This window comes from Ovis canadensis, chromosome 3 (assembly GCF_042477335.2).
Source record: "Ovis canadensis isolate MfBH-ARS-UI-01 breed Bighorn chromosome 3, ARS-UI_OviCan_v2, whole genome shotgun sequence".
Lineage (NCBI taxonomy): Eukaryota > Metazoa > Chordata > Mammalia > Artiodactyla > Bovidae > Ovis > Ovis canadensis.
Genome location: NC_091247.1, coordinates 137002005 through 137027723, shown reverse-complemented (window position 1 = coordinate 137027723; position 25719 = coordinate 137002005). Strand labels below are relative to the sequence as shown.

The 25719-nt window shown below is 40.7% G+C and overlaps 1 protein-coding gene across 2 annotated transcripts in view; it reads left to right on the top strand.

The window, feature by feature from the left end:
• The window catches only part of FGD6 (FYVE, RhoGEF and PH domain containing 6), a 104115-nt gene that overhangs the window by 52789 nt on the left and 25607 nt on the right, over positions 1 to 25719 (top strand). For both annotated transcript variants that reach the window (XM_069584218.1, XM_069584219.1), the window contains 3 exons: positions 12809 to 12960; positions 14548 to 14704; positions 15861 to 15948. In XM_069584218.1, the coding sequence (XP_069440319.1) occupies positions 12809 to 12960; positions 14548 to 14704; positions 15861 to 15948 (397 nt within the window). The remainder of the gene's footprint in view (positions 1 to 12808; positions 12961 to 14547; positions 14705 to 15860; positions 15949 to 25719) is intronic.

The following is a 25719-nucleotide window of genomic DNA, read 5'->3' as shown; positions in this document are numbered from 1 at the left end:
AAACAATTTAAAAGACATGGAAGTGAATTAAGTTACCATCCAAGTTTACTTAGATGGTAATTATTAACTGAGTTACTGAGGAGTGGTAGGTTTACAAAATATATACCTATTCATGTCTCTGAAAAGAATATCATTTTCTGTTTTCTTTTATATAAACATGAAAAGAGGGTTACACTTAAAGGTGGGTAACATTTACCAAACAATCCGCTGTGCTCTGTAGTTGGTCCAGTGGGCACATGGAGACCTAATTCCTGTGTGAAAAGTCTCTAGCTTTGGAAGATTTTTCTTAAAAATTTCTTAACATTGCTAATTTGTTTTTCCCATGAATTGTTTTTCATGTAACTCTTGACTATATTGGTAGGTTCTCTTTTAAAATTTTTATGTATATATAAAAATAAGAATAAGGGATTATATATCATATATATATTATATAGCAATTATATATATATATATTATATATAGCAATATTTGGTCACCCTTAGCTGTTGAATCAGAGAAGGCAATGGCATCCCACTCCAGTACTTTTGCCTGGAAAATCCCATGGACGGAGGAGCCTGGTAGGCTGCAGTCCATGGGGTCGCTAAGAGTCAGATACAACTGAGCGACTTCACTTTCACTTTTCACTTTCATGCACTGGAGAAGGAAATGGCAACCCACTCCAGTGTTCTTGCCTGGATGGGGTAGCCTGGTGGGCTGCCATCTCTGGGGTCACACAGAGTTGGACACGACTGAAGCGACTTAGCAGCAGCAGAGCTGTTGAATGACAACAATACTGTAATTTTTAAAAAGTAATGATAAACTTGATAAGTAAGTGACTTTTGAAAATAAACTGCGTATGCACTGGCTGCTATGCCCCAGCTGTCTCTACTGAGTAAGGAATTGTAGTGGGAGAGGTGGAAGACAATACTGAATCGCTGTTTTCTGGAAAACTTAGAATTTATCTCCAGGATGAGCACATTATATCTATTTGATATATTTCCTGATAGACATGTTTAAATAGACAGAGGACCTCCTCAAGGAAATTTGAAGCATCTGCAAGTGAATGAGGAAAACTGGTAGAGGCAAAAATTGCTGTTTAACTTCACTGTGCTATTCAAACCTTGCATGGAACATATGTTCAGGATGCCTGTAGTCTAATATACTGCTTCTCACACTGCCTTGGTGAGCAAATGAATGTTTAAATTGCACACCCATGGTGGACCAAAACTTTTGTAAAATGCAATAAAAATTCATGACTTGTCAAATGGATAGAAAAGTTTCTAATCCCTTATTCTTACTTTTTTTGACAATGTCTTTGTATACCTATAACAGTTTGTAGACCACACTTGGAGAAGCATTAGCTAAGTAGATTCTGTTACTAGGTATGTGAATTTTAGAAAACAGTTTGGGGAATTCCATGGCTGTCTAGCGGTTAGAACTCTGAGCTTTCACTGCTGAGGGTCCAGGTTCCACACCTGGTCAGGGAACTCAAGGTCTCACAAGCTGGGGTGTGGCTGGAAAAAAAAAAAAAATCCATCTCTCAGGTCATGAGGAATCAGTGAAATAAAGTATGTGAAAAAACTTAATATTATAAAGTATACGATAGGATCTCAAATTGCTGTTCTGTTTTCTTCTTCTCATTCTTCCCATGTAGAGCATCAGTGAATGAAGTATCCATTTTAATATTACCAGGCAGTAGACTTTTCACAATTCTGATGCTTTCACATGCCTTTTCCTCTACTCCTGAACTAAGGTTTCATTTTCATGAAGGAAGTTCTGATTCCAGTAGGTAGAGAAGCACTTAAACGCATTGAAATGAAGTGAAGTGAAAGTCACTGGGTAGCCTTTCCCTTCTCCAGGGAATCTTCCCAATCCAGGGATTGAACCTAGGTCTCCTGCATTGGAGGCGGATTCTTTACCAGCTGAGCCACAAGGCAAGCCCAATGAAAGCATTACCAGAGTGTTTGATTTAAAAAAAGAAAAAGTATCCTCATTCTTACCTCTGTATTTTTGGAACAAAACAAAAGCACCATGAGAATAGACAGTTAGACCAAAATGTTTCCTTTATCATCTCAGATCTGATAGATGGCCTCAGCTTCTTCCCCAGTGATGTGAGAGTGAATCATCCATAACTCACCTTGATTTGTACATCTTCAAAACTGCCTAAGCTTTTAATGTAGGAGTGAGAATAGATCATCTGCCAGCCTTATGTTAACATCCTGTCTGGTATGTGCAAAGGGTAACTCAGCAGAGCCCAACATTAGTGGGTGACTTAACAGCCAGGCATTAAGACAGATTCTGAACCATTGCTAAGAGGGCTTCGTCACCAGGATAATGTGGGTAAAGCCAAAAGCATCTCTTGTTTCAATCCAACACTCCAATCATGCTATTAAGCCTCATGTTTACTCTCCTACCACAAAGGTAGCTCATGGACGGTCGTAATCCTGAGTGCTGATTTCATCTAAGGGAATTAACTACTGTGTTAATGATAGAATATGACTGCTTTAAAATATCTAACAGGCTTTAGATAACCCAGTGGGTACTTTTGGAAATCAACCCACTATATTAGTGGCTTGGGAGGAGCTATTATTTCAGTTATATATGATTTCCCATTAATAGTTTCCCATATTCAAGACTCTAGATTAGCATTAATAGATCTTTCTCTGAAACAGAAATGTTCAATATCTGCACTGTCTAGTATAGTAGACACACTCAAAATTTTAATGTATCCCTGTAGTTCACCAATACTTTATATATCACTTTAATATATCACTGTAGCTCACTATCATTTCTTTGTTTCGAATTTGATGAACTAGGTGATATAGCTCATAAAAGTGATTTTAAATCTAAACTAATGAATTTTATCATATTACATTGGAAAGAATTAGACTGGGGTAGAGATCATGTGATTTAAAGTATACTCAGAATTCTGAGAATCGGTGTACTTAGTTGAAGGCTTTGATTCTTCTGATGCTTGCGAGAAAAAATTGGGCCTGCCGAGGCAGTAGCAAGACTTTAAAAGTAATGTTTTAAAGAAATAATAATAAAATAAAAGTAATGTTTTATATGGTCCTTACTCTGCAGTATCTACCATGAGCACTTAGACTTTGACCTGGATTTGAAAAAATGGTCCAATGTACACACTGTCTCTAAGTCAATACACTATTGAGTCCAAAGAAAAAAGAGATTCTCTTTTCAAAATAGTAATGGCATCCATATAGCTGCCAAAGCCAGAAAACTAGGATTTGTTCTTCATTTCTCCCTCTCACCTCTCTTGCCAAACTGTCAGCAACCCTGCTGATTTTATTTCCTCTTTACTGCCACTATCCTAGTCCAGCATATTATCTCTTACTCAAAATAGCATCAGCCTTTTAACTGGGCTTCCTATTTCCACTCTTACCCCCCTTCAGTCTGTCCCTTAAAATATTTTTTCATGTGAAATATTAAGGGTGATTTTCTTAAAATACGTATTAGGTCATGTCACTCTCCTGCTTTAAGCTGTTTACATGATTCCCATTGCATTAAGAATAAAAACCGTTACTTAGCAAGTCCAAGTCCTGTAAATAGGATGACGATCTGTCCTAGTCCGCTTTTGACCATCTTGGTTATTGTCTTGGCATAATATTATTAACGGGCTTCTCAGGTGACTCAGTGGTAAAGAATTGCCTGCCAGTGAAGGAAATGTAGGTTTAATTGCTAGGTCAGGAAGATGCCTTGGAGAAGGGAATGGCAACCCACTCCAGTATTCTTGCCTGGGAAATCCCATGGGCAGAGGACCCTGGTGGACTACAGTCCATGGGGTTGGAAAAGAGTCAGACATGACTTAGTGACTAAACAGCAGCAACAAATATTATTAATAGAGCTTCCTTCTACTGTCAGAAATAATCTAATTTGGATAGTAAGTTACTGTTCCCTGTGCCTGTAAGGTGCTCTGTATTTGGCTTCTAGTAATGAGATGAGGGTCAGACACGACTGAGCGACTTCACTTTCACGCATTGGAGAAGGAAATGGCAGCCCACTCCAGTGTTTTGCCTGGAGAATCCCAGGGATGAGGGAGCCTGGTGGGCTGCTGTCTTATGGGGTCATACAGAGTCGGACACGACTGAAGTGACTTAGCAGTAGCAGCAGCAATGAGATGAAAAGGCAGTGAAAGAGAGGAAGGCCTTCTCTCACTTGTAAAAGACTATGTTCTGTCCCATCGTGGCCTGCCTTCAGTTTTTAGTTCAGTGCTAAGGTTATTTCTGCTGAGAGATTTTGCCAGTGCAGTTTCCTGGAATATTTATCCTTCCTTCGTTCGTTCAAGCTAGTTCTTTCTTTATCCTTCCAATTGAGCTTAAGGTGACTTTCTCAAAGAGGTCTTTGACCATCCTTTTCAACTTTCCTGTGTTTGTTTTCTTCTTGATACTTCACACATATTGTTTATCTATTTGTTTACTTGTTTGGTTTTAGTCTCGTCTAAAATATAGGGCTTCCCTGGTGGCTCAGATGATAATCTGCCTGCAATGTGGGAGACCTGGGTTCGATCCTTGGGTTAGGAAGATCCCCTGGAGAAGGAAATGGCAACCCACTCCAGTATTTCTGGTCTGAAGATTCCCTTGGACAGAGGAGCCTGGCAGGCTACAGTCCATGGAGTCACAGAGTCGGACATGACTGAGCGACTTTCACTTTACTTCACTTTCTAAAATGTAAGCTAGGTGAGGGCAACGATCCTGTAGTTTCAGAAAAGAAAAAAAAAGTAAAAGTGTTAGCTGCTCAGTCATGTCCAACTCTTTGTGACCCCATGGACTGTAGCCTGCCAGGCTCCTCTATCCATGAGATTCTCCAGGCAAGAATACTGCAGTGAGTTGCCATTCCCTTTCCCAGGGGGGATCTTCCCAACCCAGGGATATCTTCTGAGTTTCCCATCATTCCTATTGTGTGGAAGGCCCCCAGTAAATGTTATTGGGTGAATGAATGCGACTAATTGGCTAGTGGTTAAGAATTGTGCTTCTGCCACTAACTGTGCTCTTGGAGAAATTAATCAAGCCTTGGTTTCTTCTTGAAAGTGGGAATGATAATCACATTTGGTGTGATGGTTAAATGTGATCATACAAAATAAATGTTAGGCACTTAATTAGTGTTAGCTGCAGGTGAAGTGGACATTCTTCAGGTTAATGTGCTGTTATTTAGAATTATTTCTATCAGTCAAAATCTGTATTTAATTTTGTTGTTACCAAGTAAGCTTTTACTCAAATCAATCAGAATTTGTTCCTGAAAAATACCCTACTAGGTTTCTTTTTCCATTAGAAAGTAAGCTCTGTGAAAGCAGGGATTTTTGCCTGTTTTGTTTGTGTTATCCCATTAAATTAATATCTATTAAATGAATGATAGGAAAGTGATGAATAATTCTTGGTTTGGTAGAGCTCTAGTTAATTATACTTCTTTTCCTTTTTTGTATCAGAAGTTGTCCAATCCAGAGGTTGCTATAATATTGTTTATAAGTACCATTTTCAAGATAAAACACCTTAGACATCTAATATAATTAAGTACAAATGATACAATGTTGTTTTGGTTTTGTTTTGTTTTTGTTATCTGATTTGCTCTCTGCTGGGAGACTGGTTTAATAGATGTATCTATAAACTTATTTTATAAATGTCTAAACAGCATGATGTAAATAATACATCTTAAGAGAGAATGAGCGAGACTTTCAGGTCTTTCGAACAAAGATGGGCTGGTTAAGTTGTAGATAAGTGGTACTTGTAATGAGGCATTTTTGTTCCACCAATTTCCTTAGGCTGGGATATACATTACCCTGAAGATTTGAGAGGACTCCCAGTTAAAATCCATAGAGTTAGAGGCAGAGTTACTTTGGACATTCAGGTGTTTGTTAGTAAATAGAATATTCTTTTTTTAAAAAGTGCACTATAAAAAGAATAAAAGACTTCCTCATAGAAGCCTCCAGTTGTTACCATATTAAAATGACCGTCTTGTTTCACCAAATACAGTGTCTCTTTTCAGTTTTGTGAACTATTTAATTATTATTTGTTGTTTAGTTGTGTAGCATCCTCCTGTGGTGTGTGTTGACATGGACACCAAACCTTCAGTTCTGAGTGGCTTCCTTCACTGAATGAAGTTCATTGTCGAACGTGTCTCTGTCTTGCCACTGGACTGTTGGTTTTCCTCACCTTGCTTTGATGTTTCCTTCTGTTTATAGACCTCTGTTTGAGAGCTCTTTTTCCAAGCTTCCAGGGACTTGTGATTGTAAGTGGTGATCATGTGATCATTTAAAATAACTGAATCTCCTTTAATGAAATAAATGGCTGTCTACTGAGTGCTCTCTGTGCGCCTTGCAGCATGCCGTGTTACATAAATTATCTGTTTCAGTCCTCATAACAACCCTGTCAAATGGGTGTCATGTCCGTTTTTTAAATGAAGAAACTGACCTTACTGCCAAAAGTACCCCATTACTAAATGGCAAAGCCAGATTTTAAGTTCTGGTCCCTTTGAACCCACGTGCTAAGTGAATGTTCAGAAATTGATTAAAAGTTGTTACTTGGAATGTCTGCTGTGCTGTATAGGCTCTGGTGTATCTGAGTTTATTGGCTTGCTTTCAGATTATCACCAGGTCTGAACATAGAGAAAGAGAGGAGTAACTTCCTTGGTCAAAGATTTTCATTTTAGAACAAAATCAAGTTATTAATGTGGAGCCTACCCCCCGTCCCCACTTTTACTTCATAGCATCACACTGCCTTTTGCTTATTTATCATAGCTCTCTGATCTTAGCAGTGCCTTTGCTTTTGCTTAATATGAATTGATTAGTACCTTTCATATAGGCAGGGAGCTCTACAGAGCCCCTTGTCTGCCCATATATCCATTTGGTCTTTGTAATTCACTGTGTCTTCATAGTGGTTAAGTAATGCCTTAAGGTCAGGTCATGCCAGTCAGGACAGCTGGTCATTAAGTCACTTGCTTCTCTTTGGCCCTGGGGATATCAAGTCTGACCTGGTGAACAAGGCCATCTGTTTTGTGCTTCATTACGTTAAAATGTTCAGTCTCGATTTTGTTTGCATTGATTTTTGCTTGCTTTTGCCCAGGAGATCAGAGGTGGTAAGACTAGTATGTTAATACCTCACAGGAGCTGACTATTTTTTTTTTTTAAGTTTATCTGGTTGTAGGTTTTCTTCAAATTATTAAGAATAATATTATACTACACTTTTTAATTGAGACACCCATTTCTACTTCTAAAAAGGCCAGATTGGTGGTAATTAGGAACTTGTTTTGCATACAGACTCTTTGGTAGGTTTTATGTTAGAAGAATAGGCTGAAGTATATGTAGTCGATATTTTAAAGAACTCACTCATTTACCTAACTTTTAAAACTAATTTTATTTTTTTAATTTATTTATTTTTTACTGTGCCTGGACTTTGTTGCCCCATGGGCTTTTCTCTCATTGCAGCAAGCGGGGGCTCCTCTCTACTGGCTCTGCGTGGCCTTCGCTTGTGGAACATGGGCTCTAGGGCGTGTGGGCTTCAGTAATTCTGTCTCCTGGGTTCTAGAACGCAGACTCAGTAGTTGTGCACAGGCTTGAGTGCTCCGCAGCATGTGGGGTCAAACCCCTGGACCAGGGATCAAACCCCTGTCTTCTGCACTGGCAGGCAGATTCTTTACCACTGAGCCACCAGGGATGCCAGCACCTAACATTTTTATACTATAGCTCCCCTACAGCCATTTATTTTAATTCCTCAGCTTTTCTAGTGTGAAAAAGTACACTCTGGATCTAACTAAAAGTACTAGTCCTATGGTCCTGTGTCCTCACTGACTTATTCAAGAGGGGGTGTTGGCAACTTTAGATTCTTCTGCCCCAAAATAGTTTTGCCTCTGACTCTCAAGTGTCATCACACTTTCCCAAATTATCCTGGCTGTTAGCATTTAGAAGAAGAACCAGACATATGTTGTAATCATCCTTTCGATTAAAAATTTTTTTTCCTCCTTCCAGTGTCACATGTTTGGCAGTGGTCGAGGTTCATGAAGAGCTGAGAAGTTAGATTGTGTGTAGTTTCTGTGTGACTTAGTTACATCTGGCATTGTGGCCACTGCACATGGCTTTCAGGGGATGGTGGCCCACAGGGTGGGGAAATGAGATGGGGGCCAGGGCTGCCCTGTTCAGTTAAGGTCATCATAAACATTCTTCTTTTGCTCTTATAATTATTTCTCTTTTATTTTGACATGCTATCATAATTAAAAAAAAAAAACATCATGGTGGACTTCCCTGGTGGTTCAATGGTTAAGATCCAGTGCTTCCACTGCAGGGATCACGGGTTCAATCCCTGGTCTGGGAACTAAGGTCCTGCATGCTTCACAGGTCAGTTCAGTCGCTCAGTCATGTCTGACTTTTTGCAACCCCATGGACTGCAGCATGCCAGGCTTCCCTGTCCATCACCAACTCCCGGAGCCGACTCAGACTCATGTCCATTGAGTTGGTGATGCCAATTATCTCATCCTCTGTTGTCCCCTTCTTCTCCTGCCTTCAATCTTTCCCAGCATCAGGGTCTTTTCCAATGAGTTGGCTCTTCACATCAGATGGCCAAAGTATTGGAGCTTCAGCTTCAGCATCAGTCCTTTCAATGAATATTCAGGACTGATTTCCTTTAGGATGGACTGGTAGGATCTTACAGTCCAAGGGACTCCAAGAGTCTTCTCCAACACCACAGTTCAAAAGCATCAATTCTTTGGTGCTCAGTTTCTTTATGATCCAGCTCTCACACCCATACATGACTACTGGAAAAACCATAGCTTTGACTAGATGGACCTTTGTTGGCAAAGTAATGTCTCTGCTTTTTAATATGCTGTCTAGGTTGGTCATAGCTTTTCTTCCAAGAAAAGCACAGTAGAACCCCCCAAAATGGCATCTTGGGCCATTCGTTCCTGCAGAACTGCTGACATTATCCAGTAATACTCAAAAAAAAAAAACAACCCACAGTTTGCCAGATGTGTGTCAACGACCCCAAGTTAGAGGTAACCACCTTACTCGTCAGTGCAGCATACTAGCTGGTCTCTGTTGACTGTGTCTTAAATAAACCAGTTTCCTTTTTGGCAGTGGTGGCAGACATGGAATGCAGAGTCTAGCAAAAGCTGTGTCAAACAGGTTCTTAAGCTGCTTAGCAGCTAATGTCTGCTGTCACTGTCCTGGCTGAGGAAATGCCTTCTAACTGGAAAATAAAAGTTATCCTCCTGCCAAGAGACAAACATATCCATCATTTAACCTATCAGAAGAAAGGACACTGCTTCTTGTTATGCTGAAAAAGGAACTCTTGCATCTTAATTACATTAGTCGTTAAACTGGGAAAATGAAAAAACGCCATAGAAGATGTTTAACTATAGTGCTTTGAGTATATTTATAGTTGAGGATGTTATTTGTGATATGTAAATACATTCTCTATAATTCTGCCTGATGGAAATCCTGATGACTGTCAAAAATGTTAAGTTAGCTGTATTTTCTCTTACTATATGTGAGTGCTGATAAAAACAAGCTGTTTGGAGGTGGAATTTGGCCCCAATCCATTTGGTTTGTGGAGTTGTTTTGTGTGGTTTTCTGAATTTTAGTTTGTACAAGTAATGAATCCTTATTTTATATTACAGTAATTAGTTGTAAAAGTAGTCCTTTAGTTATTGGTGGAAGTAGCTTGGTTCCTATGGGTTACTATGACTATTTGGGTTGATAAAGTTAGTCCCAGGTACTGAGGGCTTCCCAGGTGGCTCAGTGGTAAAGAATGCACCTTTCAATGCAGGAGGCACAGAAGACGAGGAAAGATCCCCTGCAGGAGGAAATGGTAACTCACTCCAGTATTCTTGCCTGGAAAATTCCTTGGATGGGCTACAGTGCATGGTATCATGAAGAGTTGGATACAACTTAGCAACTGAACACACTGAGGACTAAGTGAAGGGTTTATTAGCACTTGTCGAGCATAGCATTTGACTTGTCTAAAATATGCCTTAGAAGAGGAGTCATTTTTTTCTTTTTTTCCCCTTTGGTTGTACGGGGTGACATGCAGAATCACAAAATCTGGTTCCTCAACCAGGGGTTGAACCCTTGCTTTCTGCAGTGGAAACAAGGATCTTGGCCACTCGACTAGTAGGGAAGTCCCTCCATGTCTTGACTATTGCAAATAGTGCTGCAGTAAACATTTGCATGTATCCTTTGAAGCATGATTTTCTCCTGATAAAATAGATGCCTAGGAATGGGATTGCTGGGTCGTACGGTAGTTCTGTTTTTAGTATTTTAAGGAGCGTCCATACTGTCCCCCTTGTAGCTGTACCAATTTACATTCCCACCCACAGTGTAGGAGGGTTCCCTTTTCTCCACAGACTCTCTAGCATTTATTATTTGTAGATATTTTGATGATGCCATCCTGACCTGTATGAGGTGAGTCAGTTCAGTCACTCAGTTGTATCTGACTTTTTGCAACCCCATGGACTGCAGCACACCAGGCCTTCCTGTCCATCACCAACTCCCGGAGCTTATTCAAACTCAATGTCTATTCAGTCGGTGATGCCATCCAGCCATCTCATCCTCTGTTGTCCCCTTCTCCTCCCGCCTTCAATCTTTCCCAGCATCTGGGTCCTTTCCAGTGAGTCAGTTCTGTGCATCAAGTAGCCAAAGTTTTGGAGTTTGAGCTTCCGCATCAGTCCTTTCAATGAATATTCAGGACTGATCTCCTTCAGAATGGACTGGTTGGATCTCCTTGCAGTCCAAGGGACTCTCAAGAGTCTTCTCCAACACCACAGTTCAAAAGCATCAATTCTTCTGCGCTCAGCTTTCTTTATAGTCGAACTCTCACATCCATACATGACTACTGGAAAAACCATAGCTTTGACTAGACAGACCTTTGTTGGCAAAGTAGTGTCTCTGCTTTTGAATATGCTGTCTGGGTTGGTCATAGCTTTTCTTCCAAGGAGCAAGCGTCTTTTAATTTCATGGCTGCAGTCACCATCTGCAGTGATTTTGGAGTCCAATAAAATAAAGTATGAGGTGATACTTCACTGTAGTTTCAATTTGCATTTTTCTGATTGTTGGTGATGTTGAGCATTTTTTCATGAGCCTCTTGGATATCTGTATGTCTTCTTGGGAGGAATACCTATTCAGATCTTCTGTACATTTTTTGATTGGATTGTTTATTTTTTTGACATAGAGCTGCATGAGCTAGTTGTATATTTTGGAGATTAATACTTTGTAGGTTACTTTATTTGCAAATATTTTTTCCCATTCTGTGGATTGTTTATTCCTTTTGTTTATGGTTTCCTTTGGTTTGCAGAAACTTTTTAAGTTTAATTAGGTTCCATTTGTTTACTGTTGTTTTTATTTTCATTACTCTGGCAGCTTTTGTTTACTTTCAAATTAGGTATGAGTTTGTTGGGCTTCGCTGGTGGTTCAGAGCTCTGCCTGTAATGCAGGAGACCCGGGTTCGATCCCCGGGTTGGGAAGATCCCCTGGAGAAGGAAATGGCAACCCACTCCAGTATTCTTGTCTGGAGAATCCGGTGGACGGAGGAGCCTGGTAGGCTACGGTCCACAGGGTCGCAAAGAGTCAGACATGACTGAGCAACTTCACTTTAACGTTTGTTGTCCTTCACAAGAAGCTCAAGAAATACTGATACTAATGGTTAGTGTGTGTATGTACAGGGTGGGCGTTAAAAGGGATCAGGGAAGAAATCAGGGTTTTTGTTTTGTTTTTTGATTTGCCCAGTGAATTCCTAAAGGGAAGCAGTTAGAAAGGAGAAAGAAGATAAAGCCTAGTAAAGAGTCTGTTTTACTCCACCTTTGCCTTAAGGTTTTTAATTAAATTTCCTTTCTAAGAAGGAACAATTTTTTTTTTAATCCTCAGGACTGTGATACAGTTTACTATTGTCTTACTTATCCTGAGGGTAGGCCTCAAGATATTTGGAATTCTGGCCAGGTACCATCTCCAGCCTCACCCTTTCCAAATTCTCTGGAGAGAGAGGGTGGAGTAGGGTGGACTTGTCTTAAAACATGGTATAAATAGTCTTATTATAGGGAAAAGTCAAGGAAAAAGAATGTGTGATGAGAAAAATTTTTAATTTCTATAAAGTATAAATTCTGGTGAATTTATGGGGAGGTTGGATAGAGGGAAGAGAGAGTTTTAAGTCCAGAGTTATAATGTTTTGTTGAATCTGTGTGCCAAATACATTGCAGAAAGCTTTGTGTGCAGTAGCTAATTAAAGTCTTATAAACCATTTAACAGATGAGGAAAATGGAGCTAGCTCAATGAAATACAGTGAAATAGGAACAAGGGCTTATATCCAATATTCTCTGATAATCAAGAATGTACCACCCTCCAAATGCCTCAGTTAGAATGTCCCAGAAGTTGGCAAATAATTACTGAAAGTGGACGAAAGAATGCTCCCAATGTAAAATTAATTAAGATCTTCTGGGGACTTTTAAATAAATGGATTTTGTTCATATAGCAGTATTGGAATAATTTTGAGGACTACTTAGAGTTCTAGTATAATTTGCAGATACCTCCTTAATATAATTGCTAAGTTTGGAGATCAAACCAAAAGATTTAAGAGAAATATCACATGTTCTGTTTAAAAACCAAATATCCACCCCAGCCACTTGGGGTGTGGGTGTGTGTGTGTGTGTGTATTTGTGTGTACTTTCTTATCCAAGTAAGTGGGGTAAGAGGAAGTGGGTGCTTTCAATCTGAACTCTACACGGGAAATAGTTTGCAGTTTATATTGTTGTGGTAAAGAGAGTGACTGGGGGAAAAGCTTTTCATTATATTAAGTGGTATGTGTGTGTACATTGTTTTTCCTCCTCTGAACTGCAACAGGATTTCCGGGGTGCAGTAGCCCATGCTTCCAGGCAACTTGGGAAACCAGTGATTGAGGACCGGATCCTAAATCAGATCCTGTACTACTTGCCTCAGCTGTATGAGCTCAATCGGGATCTCCTGAAGGAGCTGGAGGAAAGAATGTCAAACTGGTAAAAATGGGCCGACCAGCTTTCCCAGAGTTTCCAGTTTTAGATAAAGGCAGGAGGGACCTGCATGTGACAGAGATTTGCTGTTCCTTACATTGTGTTTATTCAGTATATTGAATTTTCTTGGCAATTACCTGGAGATTGATCACTTTATTTATATATTTATTTATTTTTGGCCACACAGCACATCATGCATGATCTTATTTCCCAGACTGGGGATTGAACCTGTGCCCCCTGCATAGTGGAGGCTTGTAGTCTTAACCATTGGACTGCCAGGGAAGTCCCCTAGATTGATCATGTTAGATGGCCAGAATTCACTGGTGCACTGAACTCAGTACTCTACATTTTTTAATTCTTTAGTAATGTCATCTCAAAAGCAAGAAGGGCCTGTATTTGGCCAATTTAACTTTCTGTAGGTGCCCTTTGATAATCAAGATTTTTGAGACTGGGAGGAGGGTTTAGTTGATATATTCACACTGGAAACATTTTAAAATGTCTGTCTTTCTGGAACCTCAAAAAGAGGAAACTGCCTTTTCTAAAGGAGACCGTTAACCAAGAGAATAGGGAGATTTTTCTGTTTGGTTTAGAAAATTTACACATATATGACATCATTGTAGATGCTGTAGATTTCACAACCGAAAAACAATACCAAAGGTTGACTGCCATTACCCGTATTTGTGTGTTAGTCATTCCATCCTGTCTGACTCTTTGTGACCCTGTGGACTATAGTCCACCAGGCTCTCCTGTCCATGGAATTCTCCAGCCAAGAATACTGGAGTGGGTTGCCATTTCCTTTTCCAGGGGATCTTCCCAACCCGGGGATCAAACCCCAGTCTCCCACATTGCAGACAGATTCTTTTTGCCATCTAAGCCACCAGGGAAGCCCATTATGATAGTTAGATAGTAATAGAAAGTTTGGTGACATCTTTAGAAGTGGGTGGCGAGTTTGGTTTAGGGAGTTGGATTTACTGTTGAAGTTCATGGTAACCCCCAAATTATTAGAACAACAACACTGTGTATCACCTACTTTCATGATAAAAAAATTTCCCTCTAAGTTTTATTTATATATAATCCATGAAAATACCTCTGCCTGTTTTGGAAATATCTTGCCTCTACATGTTGGGAAAATATGCTAAATAGTGATTAATACTTCACTGTAGCCTAAGTATAAAATTTATACTTATACAGTTTAAGGGCTAAGGAAAGACTAAAACTATAATTACACAGTTTAAGGACTGAGGAGTGACTAAAAGCTCTCTTTTAAAGGCATGCTAAAATACAGTGTAATTACAGAGAATTTCCTGGTCCGTACTTTATCATTCTTCTTACAAAAAATTATCTTAGAAATTCATCTGAATTTTCTGAAGTCTCTGGCTGTACATAAGCAGGAAAGACCAGTCAGGACTGGCAGAGACCAGGCAAAATATAATGACAATCGACATGGGAAAGAGTGGGCATTAGGGGTTATTTCTTACAAGGAGAGGAAGAAAAGATAAACTGATGGCTTGGAAATGGGGCTCTGCTTATCAATGGATATATTTTGGATTCTGTAATGACTCTTTTTCTTGTCTATCCCTTTTCACTCCTTAGGACGGAACAACAAAGAATTGCTGATATCTTTGTAAAGAAGGGACCATATCTAAAAATGTATTCCACATACATCAAAGAATTTGATAAGAATATAGCTTTGTTGGATGAGCAGTGCAAGAAAAACCCAGGTTTTGCTGCTGTTGTTAGAGAATTTGAGGTATTTTTGCTACCATCGTCAGTTTTGCTACCCCTTTCTCTGTTTTGAAGCTAAAACTATCAGTAAATTCCATTTACACCAAACTAGAAAAGTTTTAGAAGTATTAAGATATTGCTGATTCCTTCTAATTTGTATGGTAATTAAACTTTGAAATTATGTGTCGACTTTTCTTCTCTCTTTTCCTTTCTCCTGAAGTCTTCGTGCTGTTAAGAATGGAAGTGTGATATAACTATATATATAGCTGTGGCCTGGGTTCTCATCACTGTCCAGTGAGTTGTTCTGTTGCCTTGGCAGCGAAAAAAACACATAAGACCAGGGAAAGTTAGCTGTCCAGTGTCTAATGATGCTTGCACAACAGATGCTTTCTTAACATGCATTGTCATTATGCTTTCATAATTATCCTGCATACCAGACCCTGGAGGTATATATTTAGAAACAAATAGAACCCTCTGAACAAATCTGAAAAAAACTCTTCCCTTCCCACTTGAGCTGTGTAAGAACCCCAGGACGTCTTACGATGCGGGGACATTTTCCCTTGGCCATTTTGTTGTCTCCCCACAGTTAATACCTGTTATGGAGATTGGAGGTGGGGCTCAGAAGTGGGCACCAGTATCTGTTATACATACTATAGAAAACAACTTTAAAGGCAGAATCAAATGTCCCATGGTCAAGTCAGAAGGGTTCCAGAATCAAATGTTTGCATAAACAGTGTGATTTGGGGCTGTCCGTTGTAGCCATTCATCTGGGAGAGTTTACATTCTTCAGGCTTATAAGAGGTTTGTTTAGCAAGGCTGTTTTTCAGGTTGTCTTTATTTTCTGCCTTCTCCCCAGTACCAGCTGTTATTATGAGTATATTGACAACAGGCTCTGATGTTTATTTGAATTCAGTTCCCAGTAGTTTTATTTCTGGGCTGGGAATTTCCTCATCAATCAGTGATTTCAGAGACCTACCTACAAGAGAGGGTGGGCTCCATGGTGAGTCAGCTCCGGTCTCCCTCTCAGCGTAGGAGTTGTGCCTTAAAATAAAGGGAGTATCTCCATGAACCCCCTCCTGGAGTTGCTGGCTATTTAAAACTTGGCTTCCCAAGAACTTGAATCTGGGTCTCTTGCTTCGGAGGAAAATGCTCGTGTTTACTTTGGATGCCTTTCCTTTCAGGTGAGCCCACGCTGTGCTAATCTGGCCCTCAAGCACTACCTGCTCAAGCCGGTTCAGAGGATTCCCCAGTACAGGCTGCTGCTAACAGGTGGGTTTCCCTGGCAGAGTACCACCCAAGGAACTCCTATCACACTGAGGACACCCTGCCTTTCCTGAGAACACTTCTCTTTTTCTGTCTATCCAGTAGCTGCTTTTCCGAACACGGGAATTTATACGTTGCTGGTGGCCTCAGATAGATATCACCAGAACTGAGCTTCTTCCAGTTCTTCGATCATCCGTGTGCATTCTCTGCTCTGGGCCTTCCTGCATGTTAATTTGTTTTGCTCAGAACTTCTTTTACTGTCTCAGCCCCACAACCTTGGGTCATTTTACGTGCTTAATATTATTAATTCCTAGAAGGTGCTTTTCCAGCCACTCAAGAATGAGGTTTAGAGGATATATTCAAATATATTCCCACATATTTGAATGTCAACTACCATAACCTGGGGCTTACCTGGTGGCTCAGATGGTAAATCTCCAGCAATGTAGGAGACTTGGGTTTGATCCTTGGGTTATGAAGATCCCCTAGAGAAGGGAATGGCTTGCCCAGTCCAGTATTCTTGCCTGGAGAATTCCATGGACAGAGGAGCCTGGCAGGTTACAGTCCATGGTTTCATGAAGAGTCAGACACAACTGAGCGACTTAAAAGACTTTCACTTTTTCACCATGGCCCTAGTCACTTACTTCAGAGGGTTGTTAGAACGGTTGATTGATGAGCTATGTGCTTAGAGTAATGCCTTGCTCATAGGGAAAGTGAAGTCGCTCAGTCATGTCCGACTCTTTGCGACCCCATGGACTGTAGCCCACCAGGCTCCTCAGTCCATGGAATTTTCCAGGCAAGAAGAGTACTGGAGTGGGTTGCCATTTCCTTCTCCAGGGGATTTTTCCCAACCCAGGGATTGAACCCGGCTCTCCCGCACTGCAGGCAGATGCTTCACCGTCTGAGCCACCAGCCTTGCTCATAGTAAAGTCTAAATAAGTATTAGCTGCTATTATTAGATCCTTATCATCATCATCATCACTGTCACTGTGTCGGGCCATTGTCTGTATCTTCTACTAGAGCTTCAGGATTACTGGGCTGCGTGTCTTGTTTACCAATGTAATCATTTAAAAAAGAAGGAAAAGAAAACTATGATTTGAATGGAGGCTCAGGACTTTATATTCATTGGCTCTTTAAATCTTCACCATAGCTATGCATATTTCACATACTTACACAGATGAAATTACAGGTTTAGAGTGATTAAGTTGTTTGGCATCACAAAAAAGCCAGTTATAGTCTCAGTACCAAGCATAGTATCAAACACATACTATTAGGTCCTCTGTGGTATTTGCTGAAATGTATTGGATGTGCAATGGCTTAATATATATATAGTACCATTAAGAGTTGTTTCTAGGACTTCTCTGAATGTCTGTGGTTAAAACTCCCATCTTCCAATGCAAGGGGTACAGGTTCAATCCCTGGTCTGGGAACTAAGATCCTGCATGCCAAAAAAAAATTTTTTTAAAAAGAAATTGTGTTCAAATACACAAGAATATTCAAATGCCTCCACAACTCTAAATTCAGTCCGTTGTAATTTTGTGTAATAGGTTTTGAGGTACTGTTAGTGTTCTTAAGAAATGGCATGCATGCTTTTGTCCTTAATCACTTTCTCTTAAGCCAAGAGCTTAATGGAATGAAGGAAATGAATTCTGGAAAGCCAAGATTTCTTGATTTCACTTTAGGCAAACCCATCCTTCCAAGCTTCCCTGGTGAACCACTGGTGAGGAATGCCTGCCTTTAGCCCCAGGACTGGCTACTTAGATATTTCTACTTAGATAGATATTTCTACTTAATTTGAATTTCTCTCTGTGAATCAGGCACAGGATTTCTCTCTGGAGTGACATAAGGCAAACCAAATAATTTCAGGATATCCTGTCCATCTGTACTTTCTTTCCTCTGCAGTTGGCAGAGATTTAGAATACACAGGGCAAAAGGAAGTGCCCATGCATGTGTTGTGTTTTTGCTAGATAAATTCAATGCTTTATCATAAATGAGCTATTGAAGGGCTCAGGCTATTTCTACAGCTGTCAAATTAAGTACTGTTTTTAGTGGCAAAAGACAACTATGGTTTTCAAATGGGAGAAGAATGGAGCAAGGTCCTGAAATTTTCATGTAAAAATATATTTTTTCCCACACTATGACTGATCCAAGTAAAAGTTACACATGTGTTTAATGTAGGTTTCATGCTGGGCTTGATTTTAATTGATGAATGGTGAAATAGCAACAGCAAGTTTTAAAAATTCTCTTTAAGAGAACAGGTTTCAGTTGTTTCATTGTTTTATAACCAAGGTGATATGAGATTGGAGTTAGTTTTGAGCTGTGTCTTCTTTAATCTTAAAGCCCCCCCCCCCCATTTCTTAACCTGGAAAATCTACAATATTTAAATGGTGTGCAATACTTTATATATAGAAGACTCTTAGTAATTGTGGATTTATTGAAAGGTAAAGGTAATACATGACTTGTTCAAGGTTGCAAACTGAAGTGAAGTGAAGTCGCTAAATCGTGTCCGACTCTTTGTGACCCCATGGGCTGTAGCCTACCAGGTTCCTCTGTCCATGGGATTTTCCAGGCAATAGTCCTGGAGTGGATTGCCATTTCCTTCTCCAGGGGATCTTCCCAACCCAGGGATCGAACCCGGGTCTCCTGCATTGTAGACAGATGCAAAGTCAGGACTAAAGTTAAAGAAAGAACATAGACTTTGTAAAGCAAAGACTTCATATTCATTCTGTGCCTTTTCTTCTGTTGATTCAGATTCTTCCCTTCCTCCACCCTGACCTGAGTCCCCCATCCCTCCAAAGCCATCTCTGATTACTTCAGTTCTCCTTGATCCTTAGTATCGGTGCAGTGTGACTTAGTAAACATTTATTTGGATATTGATTCCTTAATTTGATTATAAGCCCCTTGAGGTCAATGAGTGAGGTTTTGTTCTTGTTGTTTTGTGGCTTCCCTGGGCCTTGTTGCTGCCCACGAGCTCTCTCTAGCTGTGGCAAGTAGTGGCTGCTCTTTGTCGAGGTGTGAGGGCTTCTCATCACAGTGGCTTCTCTTGTTGTGGAGCACAGGCTCTAGAGTGCAGACTCAGTAGTCGTGGCACACAGATTTATTTCCTGTGCAGCATATGGGATCTTCCCAAACTAGGGACCAAACCTGTATCCTCTGCATTGGCGGGCGGATTCTTAACCTCTGGACCACCAGGAAGTCCTGATGAGTGAGTCTTTTAATTCATAATTTAGTACACCCCAATATATCTGGGTCAGTTTGGGATCACTTGAAAGCTATTTAGGAAATAATTTTTGTTGATTTTAAGCTACATTTAAAGCATCCTTTTAACCAAAATATCTTTAACCTAAAGGACAACATTGAGAGAGAGAATTTCAGGGATGTTCTCTTCTCCAGAGAGGTGAAATGTCCTGCCCCAGCAACACAAATAGTATTAACTGAAGAATCTATGATCATATAATCCTTAAGGACATATGGGAATTGATGTCAACAGTTTGTTTTATATGTCTTTTTATTTAAAACTCTGATTTTCCAATACTCCTTTTTGTCATGTTCTGATTTTTCTTTTCCTTGCAAGATATTTCTGCTTTAGTTATCAAAGTGCCCCTGTCTATGCATTTAGATTTTTTATAAGTTGGACTTTAGGTCTTAAGTTAGCATCAATTCAGATGTGTGAATTAGCTGGATCTTCATCTTTGGATAAACAAAGTCAATGATTTAATCCTCCAAACAACCCTATGAGGGAAGTACTTTTATTTCCATTTTAGAAATTCCAGGGGCACAGAGAGAAAGAGTGAGAGTATTTGAGGCAACTCCTGACAACTTTGATTTATTGGGCAGAGAAAGGGAAGGATTCCTGCCCGGCTTGGTGTAAGTAGATTTGTGCCCACTTTGGCTTCTCGGGAAGGGAAGATTGAGAAATGCAGGGATGGAGTGCAGATAAGATGGTTTCTTTTGGAATTCTGCTAGAGAGAGGTAAGTGGAAATCCCCGGATACAGCAGTCCTGCCTCCTGTTCAAACAACCACCGTATTGTCTTGCAGTGTTTTCTTCAGGACCTAATTTGCGTTTTTAGTGGGTATTTTTTTTAGACTCTCTCTTCATTGTAGTAAAATTTCCAACGAAATTCTTGATAATGTTTTTTTAAACTCAACTCAAAATAGGATCCAAGAAAATGTCCATGTTGTATAATGAAATGCTTAAGATCAGATTTTTTTTTTAAAAGTAGTAAATAAAGTGACTTAATTTAAGAAGGGAAACTTGTAAATTCTGCCTTTATTTTGGCCACTTAAGACCAGTGGATCTGGCCAAATCTTTATGTCTGTGTGGGGCCCAAACCCTGTTTGGAGTTAGGACAAAGGGGGATCTTGAAGCAACAGTGAGGGAGCAGTTCTTTTTAAACACACAGATGCTGCTGAAGAAACAACATTAATTTTTATTTTCTACCTCCTCATCAGTTCAGGGTAGAGACTATCTGTTTTATCCTAACTCAGTGCCTGCAGAGATTCTGGAACATAACAGGGACTCAATAAACTGAAAGGGCTCAGAGAAATAAGTAGTGTTTCTTTTTATGAGGTTGAGAATTCCTATATGGTAGTGCCAGTGAACATTTGTTGGATGGATGGATCGATAAATTTCTTTTAAAAAATAAAAGAGTAAAAACAGTCTTCCAGTTATCCAGAAACAAACCTGTGGAAAGGACTGAAATGCTTCCCTTTCCCCATCTTGCCTCCGTCGTAGGATTTGCTGACTAGTTTTCCTCTGCTCTGCTTCCTGCTCTTTCCATTTCCCTTTTTATGGTCCAGGCCAGATCTTTCTAAACTCATGCCAAGTTATGGCAGTATCTTCCTACTGGTCATGCTGTTCTTATCAAGCCCCCTTCCAAGAAGACCTTTGGAAAAAGCACACTCCTCCCATGTATCCCGTTGGCTCTCATACCACCACACTCAACACTACTAACACCAGATATATAGGCTCTTTTTTCCCCTATACCAAGCAATTCTCTTTAGCACCAGCTCAGTGTCCCATAATTCAGGGGTTCCCAACCTCTGACATCTAACACCTGATAATCTGAGGTGGAGCTGATGTAATAATACAAGTAAAGTGCACAATCAATGTAACACACTTGAATCATCCCGAAACCATCCCCCCACACCTGGTCCATGGGAAAATTGTCTTCTACAAAATGGGTTCCTGGTGCCAAAAAGGTTGAAGACTGCTGCTGGCATTTAATTCGGTTCTGACAGTGTCTGCCTAGAGGTAGTGGGCTCAGTCCCACAAGACAGACCCTTCCAAACTTCAGGTGCCGTTCACAAGTCTCAGGCTGTAGCCTCTATTTCTGACCGACTGTAAATCTGGGTTCCCATGACTTTCTCCTTGGGTTTGAAAATTTGCTAGAATGGCTCACAGAGTTCAGGGGAACATCTGTTTACATTCACTGGCTTATTGTAAAAGGGTATGATAAAGCATAAAAATGAGCTTCATATGGAAGAGATACTTAGGGCTAAGTATGTGGGTTGGAACTCCCATGCCCTCTCTGGGCACTCCAGCTCCCTAGAACACCACCACATCCTATCCTCTGGTATTTTTATGGAGGCTTCATCGTGGAGGCATGGCCCATCATTAATTCCACGTCTAGTCCCTCTTCCCTTCCTAAAGGATGCAGAGTGGTGCTGGAAGTTTCAGTAATGGTTTGATCTTCCTGGTGACCCATCCCCATTTAGGAGCCCACTAAGAGTCACCTTGTTACAACAAAAGATACTATTGTCACCTAGGAAATGCCAAGGTAGCTTTGGTGTGTGTGTGTGTGTGTGTGTGTGTGTGTGTGTGCGTGTGTGCGTGCAAGCGCTAAGTCGCTTCAGTCATGTCCAACTCTTTGTGACCCTATGGACTGTAGCCCGCAGGCTCCTCTGTCCATGGAATTCTTCAGGCAAGAATGGGAGTAGGTTGCCTTGCCCTCCTCCAGGGGATCTTCCAGACCCAGGGATCGAACCCATGTTTCTTACGTCTCCTGCATTGACAGGCAGGTTCTTTACCACTAGCATGTCCTGGCAAGCCCATTTTTGTCAGAACTAAGGTCAAAGAACGGAAAGAAAGAAAGGGAAGTTGCTCAGTGTGTCTGACTCTTTGTGACCCCATGGACTGTAGCCCGTTGTCAAGAATACTGGAGTGGGTTGCCATTTCCTTCTCTAGTGGATCATCCCACCCAGGGATCAAACCCAGGTCTCCCACATTGGAGGCAGGCTCTTTACCATCTGAGCCACCAGGGAATCCAGATATTAGGACAAAAGATGCTCCTGCTGCTTCTGTCATTTAGAAGATTGTGAAGATTTGGGGAGCTTTGGGCCAGGAACTGGGAGCAGAGACTCTGCAGTTGGCCTCTGGTATCTGCAGACTCACAACTCACGCACAGGGAGGGCTGACTGTACTGTACCATCTTAGATAAGTGAATTGCACATCCAGATTTTGGTATCTGAGCAGAGTGCTGGAACTAAATCTCCCACAGATAGCGAGGGATAGCTGTATATAGTTTCTGTCATTTTGCAGACATACTTTTAATTTACTTTTTAGAAAAGTTGAAAACTTGCTTATCGTACCACAGTGAGGGATACATGTCGTTACCCATTTATCCAAAGTCAAGAATGAACCGTAATGGAAAGTCTGGATTTGAGGTGGTTATGGGGTGTCGTGTAGGCTCCTCCATTGTATGATATGCGCCATGCTGATGGGGTGTGTTGATGATGGGGGACACTGCATGTGTGAGGGCGGGGGATATGTAGGAAGTCTTCATATCTTCTCCTCAGCTTAGCTGTAAATGTAAAACTGCTCTAAAAAGTTAAATCTTACTTTAGAAAAAAAACTATTTGTCCACAGTATAAAGACCACCACTATTAAACGTGTTCTTTGTAAGTGAAGAATGGTGCAAGTCTTACTTTCCTTTGCTCTAGCTGCGTTCATTATCTGACTGTCTCCTCAAACCTGACTGTCAAGGGCAGAGTTTCTCCTCCATTCATCGACCACTCTCTCATTCAAGCAGTATTCACATGGCTGGCGCTGAGCTGGGCACCTGTATGCACAATGCAATGGTGGTCCCTGCCCTTATTGAGCTTATAGTCCTCTTCTTTGGGAGCCACACCCAACCCCTCAGGTTCCCTCCCAGCTCTTCCTCTTCTTGCCTAGAATTTATATTGATCTGGTCATTTGTTTGAGTGAGAAGATTCTGAGGATTTATTTTCCTAAGCATCACCTTTTCTCTTTTGAAGGAATCTTTCCTGGCTGGCTCGGTGGGACAAGTGCACTTTGGGGCTTCCCTTGTGGCTCAGTTGGTAAAGAATCTGCCTGCAATGCGGGAGACCTGGGTTTGATCTCTTGGTTGGGAAGATCCCCTGGAGAAGGGAAAGGCTACCCACTCCAGTATTCAGGCCTGGTGTATAGTCCATGGGGTCACAAAGAGTCGGACATGACTGAGTGACTTTCACTTTCTTTCACTTGTGTGTTTATGAAAAGTATATTACATAATACCAAAAGAAAGTCCCTTTTCATCTTCTACCATTCAGGGATGACTATCATGTATCCTTTCAGGATTGTTTGTTTTTGCTGCTGTTGTTAGGATTTGGGGTTTTATTTGCGGGGAGGAGGTCTCTATTGTGTTATATGCACTATAAAAGTTTCAGTAAAAAACCTTTTATTTGTGGAAAGTTACTACATTGGTTTTGAAACAAGGTGAATCATTGGGTATCCTAGTGGAGAAAATATAATGAAAAGTGTAATTTAAAATTCCTCTGAAGTATTTTTTTCCATTTCTGTATGTGGCAGAGGAAGCAATCTTTTGAACTTTGATTAAATTCAGATCAGGTAGTTTCTTTGATCTTGTTCAAGATATTTATGTTATATTATAAGTGACTTTAACAATGTATTATATTACTTTTCCTATAATCTTGGCCTTCATTCCAGGATGGCATTAACTCCCTCTAGGTTTTAGAAATCCAGGATTTCCCATTTTGATAGAAAAATGGGATATTGAAAACATCTGTTGTAGTGTTACATCTGCCGTAGTGTTCTGAAGCTATAAATTTGAGTTGTGAACAGGCTAATAAACAGATATGACAAAAGATCAGAATCAGATTAATACATGACTTTTAAAAATCCCCACTGAATATTGAAACTTTTGCTTCTGAAAATTAAAACCTCTGCCTAGCAAGTGTTTGTTTGAAAACCATGGGCTGATTTTCTACATCTAAAATCATTCTAACATTTTCTCTAGAGCAAAACATGATGAAAGGCAGGGCTGTCCTGGACACCAGCCAAAGAATTTCGTCTCTAAGGAATCCAAAGCCCTTGATATAAGGCAGCTCCATCCTTGTGAAATGGGAGGGTCATAACATTCAAAATTCCTATTGTAATTAGCTCAGCTCTTGTTCTGTTGCAGTTCAAAATACTTTATTTGCAACTGTGATTCGTTGATAACTGGGGTGCTGCTGCTGCTGCTGCTAAGTCGCTTCAGTCATCTCTGATTCTGTGCGACCCCATAGACAGCAGCCCACCAGGCTCCCCCGTCCCTGGGATTCTCCAGGCAAGAACACTAGAGTGAAAAGTGAAAGTGAAGTCGCTCAGTCGTGTCTGACTCTTAGCGACCTCATGGACTGCATGTCTGACTCTTAGCGACCTCATGGACTGCAGCCTACCAGGCTCCTCCATCCATGAGATTTTCCAGGCAAGAGGACTGGAGTGGGGTGCCATTGCCTTCTCCAGATAACTGGGCTGGTGGGGACCAAATATGAATAAGAGGTTCTTTAAGTGGGCCTTGGCCGCAACGAAGCCATTTCTGTATATGTGAGATTCTCACTTGGTAAACTGGCAGCCTTAATGCTTGAAAAACGTTATCCACGAAGAAAAGCAATCTCAGTGAAGTAAAAATAATGGATGTTTACATTTGTTGGGAGACTTCCTTCTGGGGTTGACTCCTCTAAGGGCATTCTGGATATGCCAAGCCAACCTGTCCTGCTAAACAGGAACTGAAGGGAGAGTCTGTCCATTATAAGACCTGCTCTAAAATTTTGTCCTGCGATGAGCCTGGCATCAGGTTTGGTTTGTGAGTTCTTTGGGCATGCCCCTCTGGACCAGACTGATCAAAGTCTTAAGATAGGCCAGTGTTGCCTCAAGTGGTTATGTCCTGATGGACTCCCCGCCAAGTTCCAAGTCCAGCTTTCACTCTGCTCACCTTATTGGGTGCCCTGGTGAAAGGACTGCATCAGCCCAGGAGAACTGGACTTTATAATGTTTTTTGAAACTTTTTGGCTGTGCCATGAGGCATGTGGGATCTTAGAGGCATATGGGATCTTAGTTCCTGAGCAGGGAGCAAACCCACAGCTCCTGCATTAGGAAGCACTAGACCATGGAGGAAGTCCTGAGAAATAAATGGTCTTTTTAATTCACAGAAAGGCATTGTCAGCTTTCCAAGAACATGAATTGGTAAGTATGAGAGCCTGGAAAGGTCACTTTACTAACTTAGGCAGCTCTGGACCACATACTGAACTGAGAAGGGTTCCCAACTGAGTTCTCCATATTTGAAAAGCAGGAGAATCAGAGCAAAGACTGGATCACTTTTTAATTAATCAGACCCTCCGAGCATCATCTCAGCTGCTTAATAAAATATGGAGCAAAAAGTGGTAACCCCTAAGTGAATGTCATTTAGTCCATCATAAATGCAGGAAACATTTGCTGAACATGCAATTTTATTGCATATTATTTTAGATGCTGGTAATAGAAGAGTAATTAATCAGGC